Source organism: Canis aureus, chromosome 11 (genome assembly GCF_053574225.1).
Source record: "Canis aureus isolate CA01 chromosome 11, VMU_Caureus_v.1.0, whole genome shotgun sequence".
Taxonomy (NCBI): Eukaryota; Metazoa; Chordata; class Mammalia; order Carnivora; family Canidae; genus Canis; species Canis aureus.
The window spans coordinates 58,809,471-58,827,357 of record NC_135621.1 but is presented as its reverse complement, the minus strand read 5'-3'; the positions used below and the strand labels follow the sequence as shown (position 1 = coordinate 58,827,357).

Genomic DNA, 17,887 nt, shown 5'->3' with positions numbered 1-17,887 from the left:
AAATTGCCTTCCAGAAGATGGTATAAATTATTTTTTTTTAAAGGTGGTACACAATATCATACAAATGTATGGAAGTGTCTTCTGAAACTTTGGCCAAGATTAAGTATTATGTATGCATTTTTGATGGTATTAACTCTAAAATTGTTATCTTACCAGTTTTAAGTAGTTAAATCACTTGATGAAAACCAGGTTTATATTAAAAAAGTAAATTTGCAAATGTTTTCTTTTATATACAGTTTAAAGTCTTGTATGGATATGTAGTGAGAGCAATGGTGGAAATATCTCCTTTGTTTTATTTATTTATCCAAGTCTGGGTATTCCCGATTCCTTACCAGAACTCTTAACTGGTTTTTCCACTAAATCCTATGTGTTGCAGCCAAGTTAATCTTCCTAAAGTGTGGCTGTAATCATAGCACTTAAGGGGTTTTTCTTTACTTACGAATTAAGTTCATACTGTCTATCCTGGACTTTGAACAGGCATTCCATGGCTTAGTCCCAATCTTTATAATCCCATGTCTCATTACTCCTGTCTCCAGCTCCATTGAAGGATTTGTTCCTAAATATGCTAGTTCTTTGCATTTCCTTGTGTTTTTTTCTGTCTGAAATGCCCCCTCTTCCCATTTCATTTTCCCCAAGTTGTACTTATCAGAGGCCCAGTCTTCCTTGAGATCTTTACTAATCCTCTCAGGTGGCGTTACTTCGCTTTCTGCAAGCCCTACAGAGTCATCGAGGAGATACAGTGATGAAGTCACCACTATTTCGGCCTTCCTGGAATTTAGAGGCTAGAAAAAGAGTCAAGATATCTATAGATCTTTTATAGATGTCTGTATAGATAAGTATCTGGTTATACATGTATATCTAGCCAGTGAATTCCAGGAAGGTCAAAATAGTGGTGGCTTCATCGTTGGGTCTCCTTGTTGGTTCTGTATACCTAGGTGAAGGGAGAGGCTGAGAGCTCTGATGTTCAGCGAGGTTTATTCTTGGCCTTGAACCCTAGACATACATCTTGAAAAATGCAGGCAAAGTGTCTTACTAGTTGTTTATTCTGACTTTCTCATTTTATGGGTAAGGAAACCAAGAAAATGAAAGAGATTAAATTATTTAGGACCACACAGCTAATGACATGGGCTTTTGTTTTTATTTTACAGTTTCTACTTGTACTTCAACAACTGAAGATTGAAAAATATAAAACCTAACTAAATTGACCCATGTTTTGATTTTTTTGTCATTTATAATCTGTGTCATTTTATTGAACATGGTATGTATTTTTGTGGTCTTCACTCTGCAATAAAATAGGCAGTAATCTTTCACACTAGCAGTGAAAGAAGGTAGGTGTGGTTAGTTGTTGAGTATTGTCAAAATACTCGTGGGGACTCTGAGCCAGAGAATAATTTTGTCCTTAGGGATTGGATGACAGGCTTAAATGTAGGAAGAATACTTAAGAAGTGAATAGAATTCTTATTTTGGTCTCAGGTATCCCCTAAGTTCCCTATTTTATTTGATTGATCTCATCTCTTGCTAGAATTTAGGCTCCTTAATGTTACTAAATTTAACCAGCACTTCTCTTTGCATCTTTGGAGCAGTATTCTGAGACCAAATTTTCTGTTTCTCTGCTTTATCACAGATGAAGCTGTGCTGACTTTTGTAACTTGTGTGTATGTGTATGTGTGTGTGTGTGTGTGTGTAAAAATGTATAGACATACGTTTTTTAAATCTTTAGAGCTTTCACATTTCAGTCCAGTCACCACTTAAGCATTTATGTAAGGTATTCATTGACACTAAAATACTGTTGTCTCCTCAAATACTGTATCACCACTATCGTATATTTATCCTATATAGCATTTACTTAAGGAGCTCAAAACAACTTAAAGATTAAAAATTATCAAATATTACTGATACCCCTGGAAGTCCACTGTTAAGAGTTGGGCATTGAGATAGATTTAGGAATTTCTCCTCTCAGACTACAGACTTGATAAAATTATGATTTTCATAAGAATAAGAGGAATTATAGCTGTTTTTTGTTGTATGCACCCATTTGTATATTTTTCCACTGAAATAACCTAAAATAATTTAAAATACGTTGTTTTGGTCTATTTCAGTATTCCAATATGAATATTACCTCATTTAATTGTCTATACTATCAGCTGTTTATTCTAGTGAGCATTTAATTTATATTCAGTGTAAATATAGTAGGTACAAATGGTTATAGAAGTACAGATCTTATTCAGCTTATGATGGGGTTACATCCTTATAAATGCATCATAAATGGAAAATATTATAAGTTGAAAATACATTTAAAAAACCTAACCATCATAACAGCCTAGCTTATTTTAAATGTGCTTAGAATATTTATATTAGCTTACAGTTGGGCAAAATAGTCTGACAGAAATCCTCGTATAATAAAGTGTTGAATATCTCATGTAATTAATTTTTTTAAAGATTTTATTGATTTATTCATGAGAGACAGAGAGAGGCAGAGACACAGGCAGAGGGAGAAGTAGGCTCCTTGCAAGAGCCCCGTGCAGGAACACTATCCCAGGACTGCAGGATCATGACCTGAGCCAAAGGCAGATGCTCAACCACTGAGCCACCCAGGTGCCCCCACATGTAATTTATTGAATATTATACTGAAAGTGAAAAACAGAATGGTTGTATAAGTTGTTTACTCTCATGATCGTGTGGCTGACTGGGAGCTGCAGCTTGCTGTCATGCAGCATCGTGAGAGTAGTGTACCGTGTACTGCTACCCCAGGAAAAGATCAAAATTCAAAGTATGATGTCCATTAAATATGTACCGCTTTCGCATCATCCTAAAGTCGAACCATCTAAGTTAGGGACCGTCTATATAAATAGAATTAGCTTACCTACTATTGAAGTTAATTCTCTTTCTTTGTACTAATAATTTGCTTTGAACCCCTTTTCCCATTCCAGTCTATTAAGCTTCTCAAGTTTCTAGAGTAGGGAACAGTGTGTTTTCCATTTAGTTTTTATTAGTAGAAAATAGGATTTTGAGCAGTGATTTTCTATTTCTAAAGTTTGGTTCCTATTTCTTGTCATGTTGTAATGCTTGGATGTCAACAAGAAATAAAATTTAAACCATAGTAAATTATGCATTGAACCAATGTCTGTTGTAATTTCATGTTTATATTTGTGTACATTTTGATCAGTTCTAGTAATTTAAAATAAATAATTAATTGCATGCTTACCAAAATTTAACAGAATAGGCTTTTTATAGGAAGTATCTTTATTTTGACATCCTTTACATTAAATGTTATTCAAGTTTGCACAGGTAGGGAGAATCATTGATTAGAAATATGTATGTTTTGAAAAAAAAAGAAATATGTATGTTTTGCACACTTAAAGATTTTGTTTAGCTTTACCTTAGAGAAAATGGAATTAGCTATATAAATTTTCCGGAGGAGGGAAAATTATCATGGTTTAGAGAAATTGGAAGTGGGAAGTTAGAATTTTTTTCTACTGTATTTTTTGCCTTCTAATAAAGCTATAAATAGAATGTGAGATTAAAGGAAATATTGAAAGCTACATGAACTTAATTAAGTAAATTGGTGAATTTAACTTATAAATGAGGCCTGTATGAATATTGACATACTCCTTTAAATAAAAATGTGGTATGGAGAAAGTGAGACTTTTGTGGTTAGACTTGAATTTCAGGCTATAGCCCTACATAATTTATTTAATAATATTTCCAAGCTCAGTATGCAAAAGACTCAGGACAGTTTCTTGCTCAGAATAGGGGACTACTGAATTATTATAGAAAAGACAAGTATAGAATTCATGCTGATTTTGCCTGAAATGTTTTTCCTTCAGATGTGTGGTGGTAGAAATTGGCCAGTGTGCTGTAATGTTGTTGGAAATAAAGCAGGAAAGATTTAGTGATAAGAGACAAGGACCCAAAATTGTGTGTGGTTTTTCAGAAACTCTAGTTACAGGAGGAGGAGATGGCCAAGGGAAATGCTGGTATTTTTGCCAACTGTTTGGTTGAGCTACTTTGTAGCAATAGTAGGTATCCATGAACCTGAACCTTGCTCACTGAAACCAAATTAGTTGTGCTTTCAGAGAAAGTTGAATTCACATTTTAAAAAATCTTGGCTTTGAGAGGCATTGCATTTAATATTGATTGCCCTACTTGACTTCGTCTCAGGATATTGCCTTTATTTATTGTGTTTAGTTCACCAAATATTTCCATGTGTGAAATCTCTTTTCAGCCTCACTACCTAACTGGGTATCTATTTTCTAATTTTATACTAGGGGGAAACTAGGTTAAGTGATCTAGTCTGGGTCATAACTGATAGTAAATCAAAGGAAGAAATAGGACTCATGCCCTTCTTACTGTCTTTGCTGAAAGAGTTAAGTTCCCACTCTGCACGATCTTTTTTGGACCTTCCACCTATCATTCATTAGCTTGGTGAGTGCTTACTGGGTGGAGGTAAAAGCTTACTATGTAGGGTTAAATGATCAACTCTTGAGTTCTAGTCACTTTTCCTAGCAATTGGGAAGAATCTGATTTAAGGATTGTGATTTTCTAATAGATACATAATTATTTAAAGATTATGGTTGTAAAATGACATTCTGTTATCATTCTAATATATATTTATTTATTTCCCATTTAACTGCCTGACTTTATGAAAGAAAACTTAATATTTGCTTTTGCTTAGGAAGTAGTTAGTCCTGCCAGCATTCTCTGTCCTACCAGTGTTTTTAGGACCAGCTAGTTCAACGTTTTTCCCCCTAGACAAAAGATTTTAAAATTGAAACCTGACTTCAGGCTATTCAAGGAAGAGCTTAGTAAGAATTTGATTTGAGGCAAAATGTAATTGGATGACTTTTGTATGTAAGGCATGCATGGTAGCACTATTTTTAGTTATGACAGATGACATTTTATGATTACCAAGTGTAGGCAACTCTTTTTACTCTGTATTGGGCCAAAAGTTTTTATTTTGAAGAAAAGATTGCAGTGTACAGAGTTTTTAAATTAAAATTTTACTTTGAAAAGGATGCTACTGCTCTGAGCACTGTACAAAACACAAAGTAAAAAATTTTAAGATTATTAATTTGAAAATAAAAATGGGCAAGCACTGCAGTAAGTCACTTTTTTCTAAACAACCAGAATTTATTTAAATTGGTCAGCATCATTTTAATATAGTAGTCCATAAGCATTTCCCACAGTTATGAGAGGACAGGCATTGTTCAATTAATCTCAGATCTTTAAAAGGATATTTCATGAATATTTCATAAAAGACTAAAGTTAAAGGCTCTGGTAGGTTACCCTGCATGATTAATGCTTTACTCTTCAGTATAGAAGGAGACTTGAGGAACCATGAAACGTTAGGCTTTTCTTGTACAAGCCCTTTGTCTTAATTTTGGTATCTCAAGAATAAAGAGGCCATTTAACTCTTTATTCATAAATAGCTAATAATCACAGAAGAACCCCAAATCAGCATTATAGTCACTTTCTATTTTATATTTAAAGATGTCCTTTATTTTAATTTGAAAATAGTATAGTTTTAAATTTAAATGTTTCTGTTGCTAAGAATAATCTGGCCACTATTCAGACGTTGCAGAAGATATTAATGAAGCAGGTAATGGGAGTATAAAGATGAAAGGCATTCATCAGTCCTTCAGGGTGTAGTAAGAAGAGATGAGCTTGTAAAGTAATATTTGCTGTTTTATAAGTTATCTGAAAGCATTGCTATTTGTTATTGAGTAAGTGTAGATATCTGAAAATAGTTTACATAAAACTGCAATCTAAAGCACAGAAAAAAGTTTTGAATTAGAATTAGTACATGCCTCAAACTGGCATAAAGTATGCATTCATTCTAATCAGTAATACTTATTGAAAGTTTAGTTGGTTTAGGTTTTGTGCTGAGCTCTGGGGATATGATAGATATTAAGGCAATGTGCTGTCTTGTGCAGTTTACAACCTACTAGAGAAACAGATGTTAAAACGATTTTTTTTTTTAGTTTTAAATTTTTTTAGGTGTACAATTCCTTGATTTTTCAATATATTCATAAAATTATGCAACCATCATCATTATCTAATTCCAGGACATTTTTACCCATACCCCCCAAAACTCCATACATATTAGCAGTCACTCCTCATCTCTGTTTCTCCCAGCCCCTGACAACCACTAATCTACTTTCTGTTTCTATAGAGTCACCTATTCTTAGACATCACATAAAAAGAGAACCATACAATATGTGACTTTGCCTGGTTTTGTTCACTTAGCATGATGTTTTCAAGGTTTGTCCATGTTGTAGCATGTATCAGTGCTTCATTCCTTTTTATGGACCTATAATATTTTATTGTATGGATATGCCATATTTTGTTTATCCATTCACCAATTTTTGAACTTTTGGGTTGTTTGCTCTTTTTTGGTTGTTAGGAATAATGCTGCTATGAATAGAAATTTTTTGTGGACGCAGGTTTTCTAGTCTTCTGACTAGAAATTCCTAAGAGTAGGATTGCTAGATTGTGTGGTAAATCTGTGTTAACTTTTTGAGAAATTGCCAAATTTGTTTTTCACAGTGGCTGAATTTTACATTTCTATCAGCAGTGTAAGAGGGTCCCAATCTTTGTTACTTCTTGTCAACACTTGCTGTTGTCCATCTTTTTAATATTAGCCATTCTAGTGGGTCTGAAGTGGTATCTGATTATGGTTTTGATTTACGTTTCTCTAATAACTAATAATGTTGAGCATCTTTTCATTGCTTATTGGCCATTTGTATATATTCTTTGGAGAAATGTCTGTTCAAATCCTTTGCCCATTTTTAATTGCCTTGTCTTTTTATTGTTGTTAGAGTTTTTTTTATATATATATACTATGAATAGAAGTCCCTTATCAGATGTTTGATTTGTGAATATTTTCTCCCATTCTGAGGGTTGTGTTTGTACTCTTTTGATAGTGTTTTTTGACGCACAAAATTTTTCATTTTATTTATTTATTTTATTTCAAAGATTATATTTATTTATTCATGAGAGAGAGAGAGAGAGAGAGAGGCAGAGACACAGGCTGAGGAAGAAGCAGGCTCCATGCAGGGAGCCCGATGTGGGACTCCAGGATCACGTCCTGGGCGGAAGGCAGGCGCTAAACCACTGAGCCACCCAGGGATCCTAGAGTTTTTCATTTTAATGAGGTCTAATTTTTTTCCATTACTGCATGTGCTTTTGGTGTCCCACCTAAGAAACTACAGCCTGACCTAACAGTCATGAAGATATGTGCCTGTTTTTTTCTTCAAAGAATTTTATAGTTTCAGCTTTACAGGTCTGTGATCCATCTTGATCCATAGTTTTGACATATGGTGTTAGATAGGAGTCCAACTTTTTCTTTTTTTTTTTTTTTTTGCAATTGAATATCTAGTTGTCCTAGCACCATTTGTTGAAAAATTTCCTCCTATTGAATTGTCTTGACATCCTTGTCAAAATCAACTGACTGTGCATGAAGGGATTATTTCTGTGCTGTTAATTTTATTCCGTTGATCTGTCATCCATCCTTGTGCAACTACCACACTGACTTGATTACTATAGTTTTGTAGGAAGTTTTGAAAAAAGGAAGTGTGAGTTCTCCATGTTTGTGATTCTTTCTCAAGATTGTTTTGACTGTTCTGGATACCTTGCCTTTTCCATACAAAGTCTACAGTTGGCTTGTCAATTTCTGTTAAAGACAGTTAGGATTTTGACAGAGATTGTACTCTATGTAGATTAGTTTAAGGAGTATTACCATCTTAATAATAATGCCTTTAATCCATAAACATATGTCTTTTCCATTTAAGTCTTCTTTAATTTCTTTCAACAGTATTTTGTAGTTTTCAATTTCTAAGTCTTGGGGATTTTTTTCACTTTGTTTTTAAATATTCTTTTTGATGTTATTATAAATGGAATTATTTTCTTAATTCATTTTCAGATTGTTCATTGCTGTTTAAAGAAATACAATTGAGGGGCGCCTGGGTGGCTCAGGTGGTTAAGCATCTGCCTTCGGCTCAGGTCATGATCCCAGGGTCCTGGGATCAAGCCCTGCATCAGCTCCCTGCTCAGAGGGGAGTCTGCTTCTCCCTCTCCCTCTGCCCATCCTCCCACCACCTTGTTCATGCTTGCTCTGTCGCTCTCTCAAATAAATAAATAAATAAATAAATAAATAAATAAATAAATAAATAAATAAATAAAATCTTTAAAAATAAAAGAAATACAATTGATTTTTGTATATTAATTTAATCTTATGTCCTGCGGGCTTTTATTCCAGTAGCTGTTTTCCTTAGGATTTTACATATACGATAACATGTTATCTGTAAGTAGAGATGGTTAAATTTCTTCCTTGATAGTCAGGATGTCTTTTATTTCTTTTTCTTGACTAATTACTTTACTTCATACCTCCAGGACAGTGTTGATTAGTGGAAAGATTGGGTATCTTTGTCTTGTTCCTGGTTTTGGGGGAAGGCTTTCAGTCTTTGACCATTAAGTATGATTTTATCTTTTTTTTTTTTTTTTTTTTTTTAATACCCTTTGTAGCCCAAACACATTCTTTATATTCCTAGTTTGTTGAGAGTTTTAATGAAAGGGTACTGAATTTTGTCAGATGCTTTTTCTGTGACTATTGTGATGATCATGCAGTTTTTGACCTTAATTCTATTAATATTGATTGGTTTTCATATGTTGAATGAGCTTTGTGTTTCTGAGATAAATACCACTTGGCCATGGTGTATAATGCTTTTTATGTGTTGCTGAATCTAGTTTGCTAGTATTTCGTTGAGGGTTATTGTTTCTGTATTAATAAGGAATATTGGTTTGTAGTTTTCTTGTGATGTCTGCCTGATTTTGACAGTTGGATTGAAAATCTAATTTTTTTAAATTTTTATTTATTTATGATAGTCACACAGAGAGAGAGAGAGAGAGAGGCAGAGACATAGGCAGAGGGAGAAGCAGACTCCATGCACCGAGAGCCTGACGTGGGATTCGATCCCGAGTCTCCAGGATGGCGCCCTGGGCCAAAGGCAGGTGCTAAACCGCTGCGCCACCCAGGGATCCCGAAAATCTAAATTAATTAACTGATATAAATCTCTTGATGAATATTAGAAGCAACAGCATATGAATATATTTCTCAGGATTTTATTAAAACTCTATGACTACTTCCCTCTAATTGAGAATAAACAATTTTGAAATCTTGCTAAATTTTTTCATTAAAACCAATTTAAAGAATCTGAAGGAATAGAAATATTGGACAATGCTTATGTATTTTTTTAAGATTTTATTTATTTATTCATGAGAGAGACAGAGAAAGAGGTAGAGACACAGGCAGAGGGAGAAGCAGGCTCCATGCAGGAAGCCTGACGTGGGACTCAATCCCAGGTCTCCAGGATCACACCCTGGGCCAAAGGCAGGTGCTAAACCGCTGAGCCACCAGGGCTGCCCAATGCTAATATTTTTATAATTTAATATTTTTGCATCCTTACAGCTTCATTAGCAGTCTTTTAGATTTCTTTACAGAAAAATACTGAAATCCTTCTATATTTTGCATAGTGACTTTGGTAAGAATGTAGACTGCTTCTCAGACCTTCCTGTTCTAGGATATATTAATTTTGTCTTATGTATGACTTCTTTACTTAGTTGTCTTATCTCTCTTGACTCTTCCCTTTATTCCTCCTCAGTGCTTTAAGAGTCTCTGGCTCCAGTAGGGCATTTCTAGGGCTTGTTTTAACAAAGCTTTCAAACATATCTGCTTTTAAGTATTCTTGTATGGCTATTTGCATATGTTTATGTAATAGACTTTGGCTTACACGTGAGATTTTCAGAGCTCTTCCATTTATTGAAAAGACTGTATTCTAGGAATCATACGATAGGAGAAAGAAAGTAGTAGGTTAGAGCTTACTGTACCCTTATGTAGTTATTTTAGGCTGTAATCACTGAATACTACTGGACATAATATATGGCTATTCCAGTATCATCAACTTTGGGGAAATTGAGTTGATTCAACCCAAAGCACCACAGTTACCAACTTAGTTATCTACTGTTAAAATTTTAACCATCACCTGGATCTAAATATTTATTAAGCTAGTGTACATTATATTCTCCTCCCCATAGGAAAACCTAGCCTCACTTGTGTGAGAAGGTTCTTTAGTGGTATTGAACAGGAATGGAAAGGGGTGAATTTTTTTGTTAAGTATAATAGTAATTCATGTTTGCCATGAGGAAGGGAGAGAGATGATTTCAAATGGCATAGAAAGAAATAAAGAAGCAATTTAACTTATCTATTAACCCTACTACCCAGAGGTGTACGAACTGTATTTACTAGATATCCTTTCAGACTTCATGGTTATCCTGTTTTTAAAATTTTATTATATGAATCTTTCTGTGACATTTTGTTTTTATCAATATGGACATGTTTCTTTGGTAATATAGATCTACATCACTGTCCTTACTAGCTACATAATTTGATGTACTTTTCCATAGATACAGTTTCTTATTTTACTTAATTAGATTCACATGGCTCTTTAAAGATGTTTTTTTCACAACTTGATTACAGTTTTCAACTCTGAGAAAGTACCTTCAGGTATATTGGAATAAGAGTTCTTTCCTCCTTTTTGGATTTAACTGTAGGTTAAGTAGTCACATTAAAATTTATGTCTCTTATTAATTAACCTATCTTATTGTTAGTTTTACCTTGACTTTCTTGGCCTTTGTGATTCATCTCACATATGGTGATTATCTGCCAACAGGTATATGTGACATTTTGAAGGACATTAATGTGCTGAACTTTCAATTTGGCATCTTACATGGGGCATATGAGTTTGATCAGTAGGAAGTCTGTGTTGAACTCCATGTTCTACCACTTACTAATTGAGTGATCTGAGTCCAATCATATAAGAGCTGGTTCTCACTTTCTTGGGTGAAAGCCGGCCTCTTAGGGTTTTAATAATTGAAAGAGATAATGTTATATAATGTATAAACAGTATTTGGCACAATGTAAACCTGGTAAATATTGACTCAGGCAATACAGGGGGTTGTGTGGAAAATGTAGATCAGCAACCTGGAAAAGATTTTTGAAACATCTCTCAGACTTAAAAGGTATGTAGCTTCTCAGTCTTTTTCTTTTTTTTTTTTTTTTTAAGCTTCTATCATATTGTGATCATAATGATATAGTTAAAAATAGATTGAAAAATCGTAGGAATATGAATTTTTGTCTTCCTAAAGTTTTAATAAGGTTTGATACTTAAAAAAGAAAGCATTTTTTTTTTTTTTTTTTTTTAGTAAAGTTCATTTCAAAGGACTGGTATGAATAAAAATATTTAAGCCCCTCTCAAGAAAATCAAAAACTAAAAAGGAAGGAGATATTTTAAGATTTATATTTGGCACAGATGATACAACAATAAAATCTCATTAATTCACATCCACTGATTGGGAATTTGAATGCAGGACTGATTGTGTATCGTTGTACTAACCGTGTGTTAGTTCTGAAGGGAAAAGAAAAATCTCTCTGATTCCCTGTTTACTGATGATAAAACTGAGGTTAACTGAGAAATTGGGAGTCTCATCCAGAGTTGTACAGTTGCAGAGCCAGTACTAGGTTGTGGGTCTTTTGAACCCCAGCTACTGGTAATTTCTTCTGCCATATGTATTAGAAATCATAGGCCAATTATAAATAATTTTTAGTTCATCATTGAAACTGTCAGTCAGTTACCTAGCTCTTACGTTAGGTAATTAGGTTAGTCATTTATGTCGTACATCTCAAGTTGGAAGTCATTTCTTTTATAATCAGGTCTTATTGAATAGTTTTTAATGATGGTAAGGAATAGTGAAGGTATCTGCATTTATTTTAACTTAAAACCAGTAATGATTTTGAAGGTTAATAAATGTTTTGGAGCACTTTGAGAACCATACTTTTTTAAAGGCGCATTTGTTCATTTAAAAATTTGAGTGTACTTGCTGATTATTCTGGGTTATCAACTTTCTGTTCTGTATTAGTGAAATCTTAAATGAGTTTGAAAATCCTTTTCCATGTGGCTTATAAAGTATGTTTATAACAGCAATATAATTTATTAACTTGGCTGAAATTTTCTTTTCTTTATGTTTAATACCTCTGTGAGAATAATGTGATAGTGACTGTGATGTTGTTCATAATAACAACAAATAACAATCCTGACATTTTTAAGAATTTATTATATGCCCTGTACTATATTAAGTGCATTATATTCATTGTCTTACTAATGAAAACTTTTGTTAATTCATTTTTTTACTTAATCCTCACAATATCTGAATAGAATCATTCCTATTTGCATACACATTCTGTAGATACAGAAACAGAGGTACAGAGAGATGTAGTGACTTGCTGAGGTCACATAGCTAATAAATTATGAAGCCAGTTGTTGAGTGTAGGTGATCCAACACCAGAATCTAAGTGCTTTGTTTGAGGCACAGGGAAGCCTCACAGGAAAGAATCATGTTACCAAGGGCAGTCTTTATCATTGTTTCCCCCACCCTCTCATTGTACCCCTTAAAAAAAACAAAAACAAAAATACATTAATTATGAGAACCGTTTGCAGCAGAGACTTACAATGAAGCCTGCATCTTTATGTTTTCAGGACTACCCATTCTTTAGGACCCACCTCAACTTTTTTCACAGTCTTGAAAAGTTTTCTCCAGGTTTTTTTCTTTTCTGAATTCTCATGGTGGTGCAACAGTTATTTTTTGTTTTTGTCATTATTTTTATGTGTCTTATTGTCTTACTAGAATTGGAGTGTTTTAGAGTTGGACAGGGCCTTAAAGAAAATCCCACATCCTCATTTTCAGATTCTTAATTCATTCTACTGGGTTGAGTTTCTTGAATAGAGTCAGCTCAATAAAGGTTTGCTGAATGTCACAAAACTATTAGCACTGCTTGCTCTCTCTTTATTCAATATGACATTATTCATGATATTTTAATAGCATAGATACACTACTTCAAGTTCTGGTGATTTCTCAGTTGTGCTGCTATATTATTTTTACAATAGTGGAAGCTAATTGAATAGAACAAAACTAAAGGAAAGTTACATACGTTAGAGAACCTCAAGACCAAAGCAGCCCCTAGAAATGTGATTTTTCTGTTACCTTCTTGATCTTAAAACTTAACAGGTACTTCAGATTGTACTGAAGAATATACCCATACTTATGTTACTATAAGAATATTAGCCTTTCCCTCCCCGGGTTCACAATCTAGAGAGAGACGAATTATGTTTAGCCTGTGCATTCAAGAAGAACCCTTTGGCACACTGCAGAATTCTTTGTGTGTTGTACATAACCCAACCTTAAGACCGCAGCAGGCCTATGGTTATTTGATCCCCACAATGGCTCTGACCATAAGCCAAGAGCAAACTTACTAAGTTTGGCTTTGTCTGACTCCTTTCTATTAATAAACATTATATAACAGTGTAACACATTTAGTTTTTCTTTTTTTCTTGGACACCTACATTTTTAGGCACTGTATTTACTCTCAAAGAGAAGTAGCTTTTCAGGTAATCTAAAGGCTGTTACCCTTTGTCTTTGGACTTTGTAGGAAATTTTTGTTTTAATGATAGCCAGGGTAGGAAACAATTTCATCATGTTTCTCAAAGAGAGCTCTCTTAAAAGCAAAGCTGTAGAACTCTTATGTGTAGTTTTTCATAGTTTTGTTTCTTAACATTTTTTGAATTAGTGATTTTTTTGCAAATAAATACATTTTTACATTAGTGAGTTAGGATTTTTTTTCTGTTATTTGTATTTATATCATGCAGTGAATGAAGTTGAAAACCCTCAAGATGATTTTTTCAGAAAACTTGTTTTGGATTAGAAGTCTGCTATACGGGGCTTGCAATATTGAACAGTCTTGCATAGCCAGAGTGATTTGGACATGAAGGAAACATATTTGCATGAGAAAAATTTATGGTAAACAGATGCAAGTATGATTTTAATTTACAAATTAGAAGAGGTTTAAAATGTAGCTTACAAAGTTAATTCTTTAGTACTTTAAGTTTTCGTTTTACTATAGAGACCTTTTAATTTCTGTAGGTGGAACAAATAGAAATGTGTGAAGTCGAGATGTAGATAAAATAATGTTCTAATTTCAGATTTCTTCTTTTTTAATTTTTAGTTGTTGACCTCCTCTACTGGAGAGACATTAAGAAGACTGGAGTAGTGTTTGGTGCCAGCTTATTCCTGCTGCTTTCATTGACAGTATTCAGCATTGTGAGTGTAACGGCCTACATTGTCTTGGCCCTGCTCTCTGTGACTATCAGCTTTAGGATATATAAGGGTGTGATCCAAGCTATCCAGAAATCAGATGAAGGCCACCCATTCAGGTGAGATGTCTGAAAAACAAGGCACACATTGGCAACACTATAAACAGGATTAATATTAAGACTCATTCTGTAGAGTTACAGGCATGCATTTTTTACTGCTCAAAGATCATTGCAGATGTTTGCTTAAAAAACTATACCTAAAGCATCTGCTTTTGAGATTTTTAAGGGTTAAAGGTAATTTATTTCATGGGCTCATGATGGAAAAAACTGAGTTTATATGTCATTAGCCTAATTCTATGTGTTAGTAATATTTATTAGAACTAGGTATTGATTATCTAATTTTGCTTTAATAGAAGCTATATCTTTTTAACATGATTAGGATTGGTGAAAGTTCTGTTTTCTTTATTGTTTTTTTATGCTATCTGATCTTTGAAATACCTTTCTTACCACTAGTATGTGCGTGTTTTTCTATAATGCTATCTTATTGTGCCTGTGTGTTCTCTTGCCCTTCTATTTCTGTCTGGTTTTCTTTTCTTATTCCGTAAAGCATACTTTTGTATTGTCCTGTTGTCCTTTGGTGTGTGTCTGTGTGGCCGTTTCTTGTCTTGAAATGATCATCTTCTGCCATTATTTTTATAAGTACACTCTTGCATCACATACCTAATTGGCCATTACCAATTAGGACATACCTCAGTTTGGATCTTCTGCTCTGACTTCAGACTCAGCATGTCTTTTTCCCCAGTCTTAAAAAATTAGGATATAATTCATGTATTTATAAAATTCAGTGGTTTTAATATGTTCCTAGAATTGTACAACCATTACCATCTAGTTCCAGACACTCTCAACACACCAAAAAGACATTTTCTACCCATCGGTAGTCATTTCCCACTCTGCCCTTAACAGCCACTAACTGATCATGTCTGTAAATGAATGTTTTTTCCCTCAAACTTGTCAATTTCTATCAGTAATATCACTGCTATCCTCATTTCAGGCTCCCAATTTTGATGTTATCTGTTTCCATCTCGAATAAAGAACTAAGTTGTGTTGTTTTCTCCTGCTTCCTCAGTGTAGAACACAAGTCCATAAACTATAGCCAGGGACCAAATCCTGCTTTTGTAAATAAAGTTTTATTTGAACATAGGCATACTCAATCATTTAGCTGTTTTCATCATGCTATAATAGCAGCAATTGTGCCAGAAGCCATGTGGACTTCAAAGCCTAAGTGCTCTTTCCTAGGCCTTTACAGAAGAAGTTTGTCTACTCTGGATGGGCTTCACTTGTTACCAAATTGGGTTCTGGTTACCTAGGTTTCAGCTTTTATAGCTGTTGTCAGATTTTCTTCAGATACTTTTATATTTTTAGGCAAACGGGCTTTCTGTTCACTACAGGATCAAGTCCAAATATCTTTATCTTGTCTCTCATTTGCCTCTTCTAGGATGTTATGCCCATTCATGCTGCCTTTTTAGCTTCTCAGATGACCTAAACTATTATACATTTTTTTTTTTTAAGATTTATTTATTCATTCAGAGAGAGCGAGAGAGAGGCAGAGACACAGGCAGAGGGAGAAGCAGGCTCCATGCAGGAAGCCCGATGTGGGACTCGATCCCGGGTCTCCAGGATCACTCCCCGGGCTGCAGGCGGCGCTAAACTGCTGCGCCACCGGGGCTGCCCAAACTATTTTACTTTTTATTGGGTTCTGTGTTTGATTTCAAGATGTAACTTTTTGAAGGCTTCCCTAATACTGGCTCCAAATGAGCTGAGAATTCGTTTCCTATTGGCTTTGAAATGATCTCTAATTGTTTTGTATTTAGACATCATTTTTTTTCTCAAATAGATTTTGAATATTTTAAAACTATTTTGGTAAGGCAGGTATCTGTGGGCATGAATGAGTATATAACTACCTAGAACATATATAGTTGATATTAAGGGGTAAATGTAAACCAATTTTCAAACTTTGTAATCTATATTATTTTGCTTATTGTAAAGATTGGTTATTTAGCTCTCTTCATATTGATGAAGTAACAATGCTATAAAAGTTTGGGAGAGAAAAAAAAGTTTGGGAGAGAGACCAACATTTATGAGTGGCTCATATGTCCCTGGCCTTTTATGCACAGACTTAATTTTCATAACAACTTAATGAGACAGATGGTATTCTTCTTTTCCACAGAGAGGGAAACATTTGAAGTTCAGTAACTTGAAATTGCAGCTTCAAAATGGTAGCCATATCATGCCAAAAATCATACAGGAATATGATTTTTAATTAGATATATTGAAATAATATAAAAATATTGTCAAGCCAAAACTTCTAAATTATCTACAATATCAATCTGAGACATCGTTTGATTTTAAAGAAGACTTTTGGGAAAAATCTGGTGGCTGTCTTATTCCCTATTTTTTTAGAAACACTTTATTCTTCAGAGGATTTTTTTAGAGTCATTATAAATTCAGCCAACATGCCAGACTAATCCTGTTGGACAGTTTTTCCAAGTTCTCCCAGTCACATTTCTAAAGGTGGTACCATCCTGTCTATATCTAATACCTTTGGTCTCTGGAAAAGAGTGATGTCAGTGCTGGCATTGCATTAATATTACATACATGCTAGTTGAATGAATGTAAATATCCATGGGATTTCACTGATGGAGAGTGCCACTCTGTGCCTGCTGGCCAGGCATCTTGTCTTCTGCAAGAACAAAAACTGTGGTACAAAGAAGCAGAATACGAACTCAAAGTTATATCAGCTTCTGTTCTGTGTCTCTCAAAGCTGCACAAATAAATTATTGCTGATTTAAGGGTAGATATGAATATTCGATCATTTTTAACTTGATAATAACAACTGGATACCTGCTGGTAATCAATAAGTTGTCTGAGTGCTATGCCATCATTGTAAATATATTTTCTTGGTCTTAAACAGTTTATACTTTAGTAGGAAAAATATACAAGTGTACACATGTCTGTATGTCAGGGCTGGATATGGCTAATGCTATAATAATACCACAAAAGAAAGCATTGTTAGAATTGCATAATAAGATCTTAGGGAAAGAGCCAAAGAGGCCTCATAGATGGGTGGGATTTGAGATGGACTAACTGACTGGATATGCTATTACTAGAGGTAAGAGGAGAGCATTGTGGATTAGGAAAACAGTATGATGAACAAAGGTAGTAGGATTAAAAAATAATTAATGGCTCATATTTGGCTGCAACATAGTGAGTAGTAAAAAATTAGGTTGAAAAGATTGAAGAGGGTTCTGGTTGAAAAGTTGGAATCATAGAATCACAGAAGGTTTGAGCCTGGATATTTAAGAAGGTCTGTTTCTCTAATTTTATAGAGTGGGAACCATGACCCTGAGAAGTCAAATGACTTTGCAAGGTTACATGGCTAGATAGTAGCAGGTCTTCTAACTCCTACCTGAGTTCAGTCTAAGTAGCACTACCTAAGAGAGCTAAAATAAAACTCACCTGGCATTGACTAAAGGAATGGATTAGTATGTAAACAGATGAGCGATTCATTTGGATACAGAATATTCCAGTTTTTAAATAATGAACACTTAAACTAGAGAGATAACATAGTGAGTAAAAATGAAGAGACATATTTGGGACATATTATAGGAGTAAACCATGGGACAGGG

The 17,887-nt window shown here is 34.2% G+C and overlaps 1 protein-coding gene across 4 annotated transcripts in view; it reads left to right on the top strand.

Moving 5' to 3' along the window:
* The window catches only part of RTN4 (reticulon 4), a 70,799-nt gene that overhangs the window by 40,097 nt on the left and 12,815 nt on the right, over positions 1–17,887 (top strand). For all 4 annotated transcript variants that reach the window (XM_077915412.1, XM_077915413.1, XM_077915414.1 and 1 more), the window contains one exon: positions 14,114–14,321. In XM_077915412.1, the coding sequence (XP_077771538.1) occupies positions 14,114–14,321 (208 nt within the window). The remainder of the gene's footprint in view (positions 1–14,113; positions 14,322–17,887) is intronic.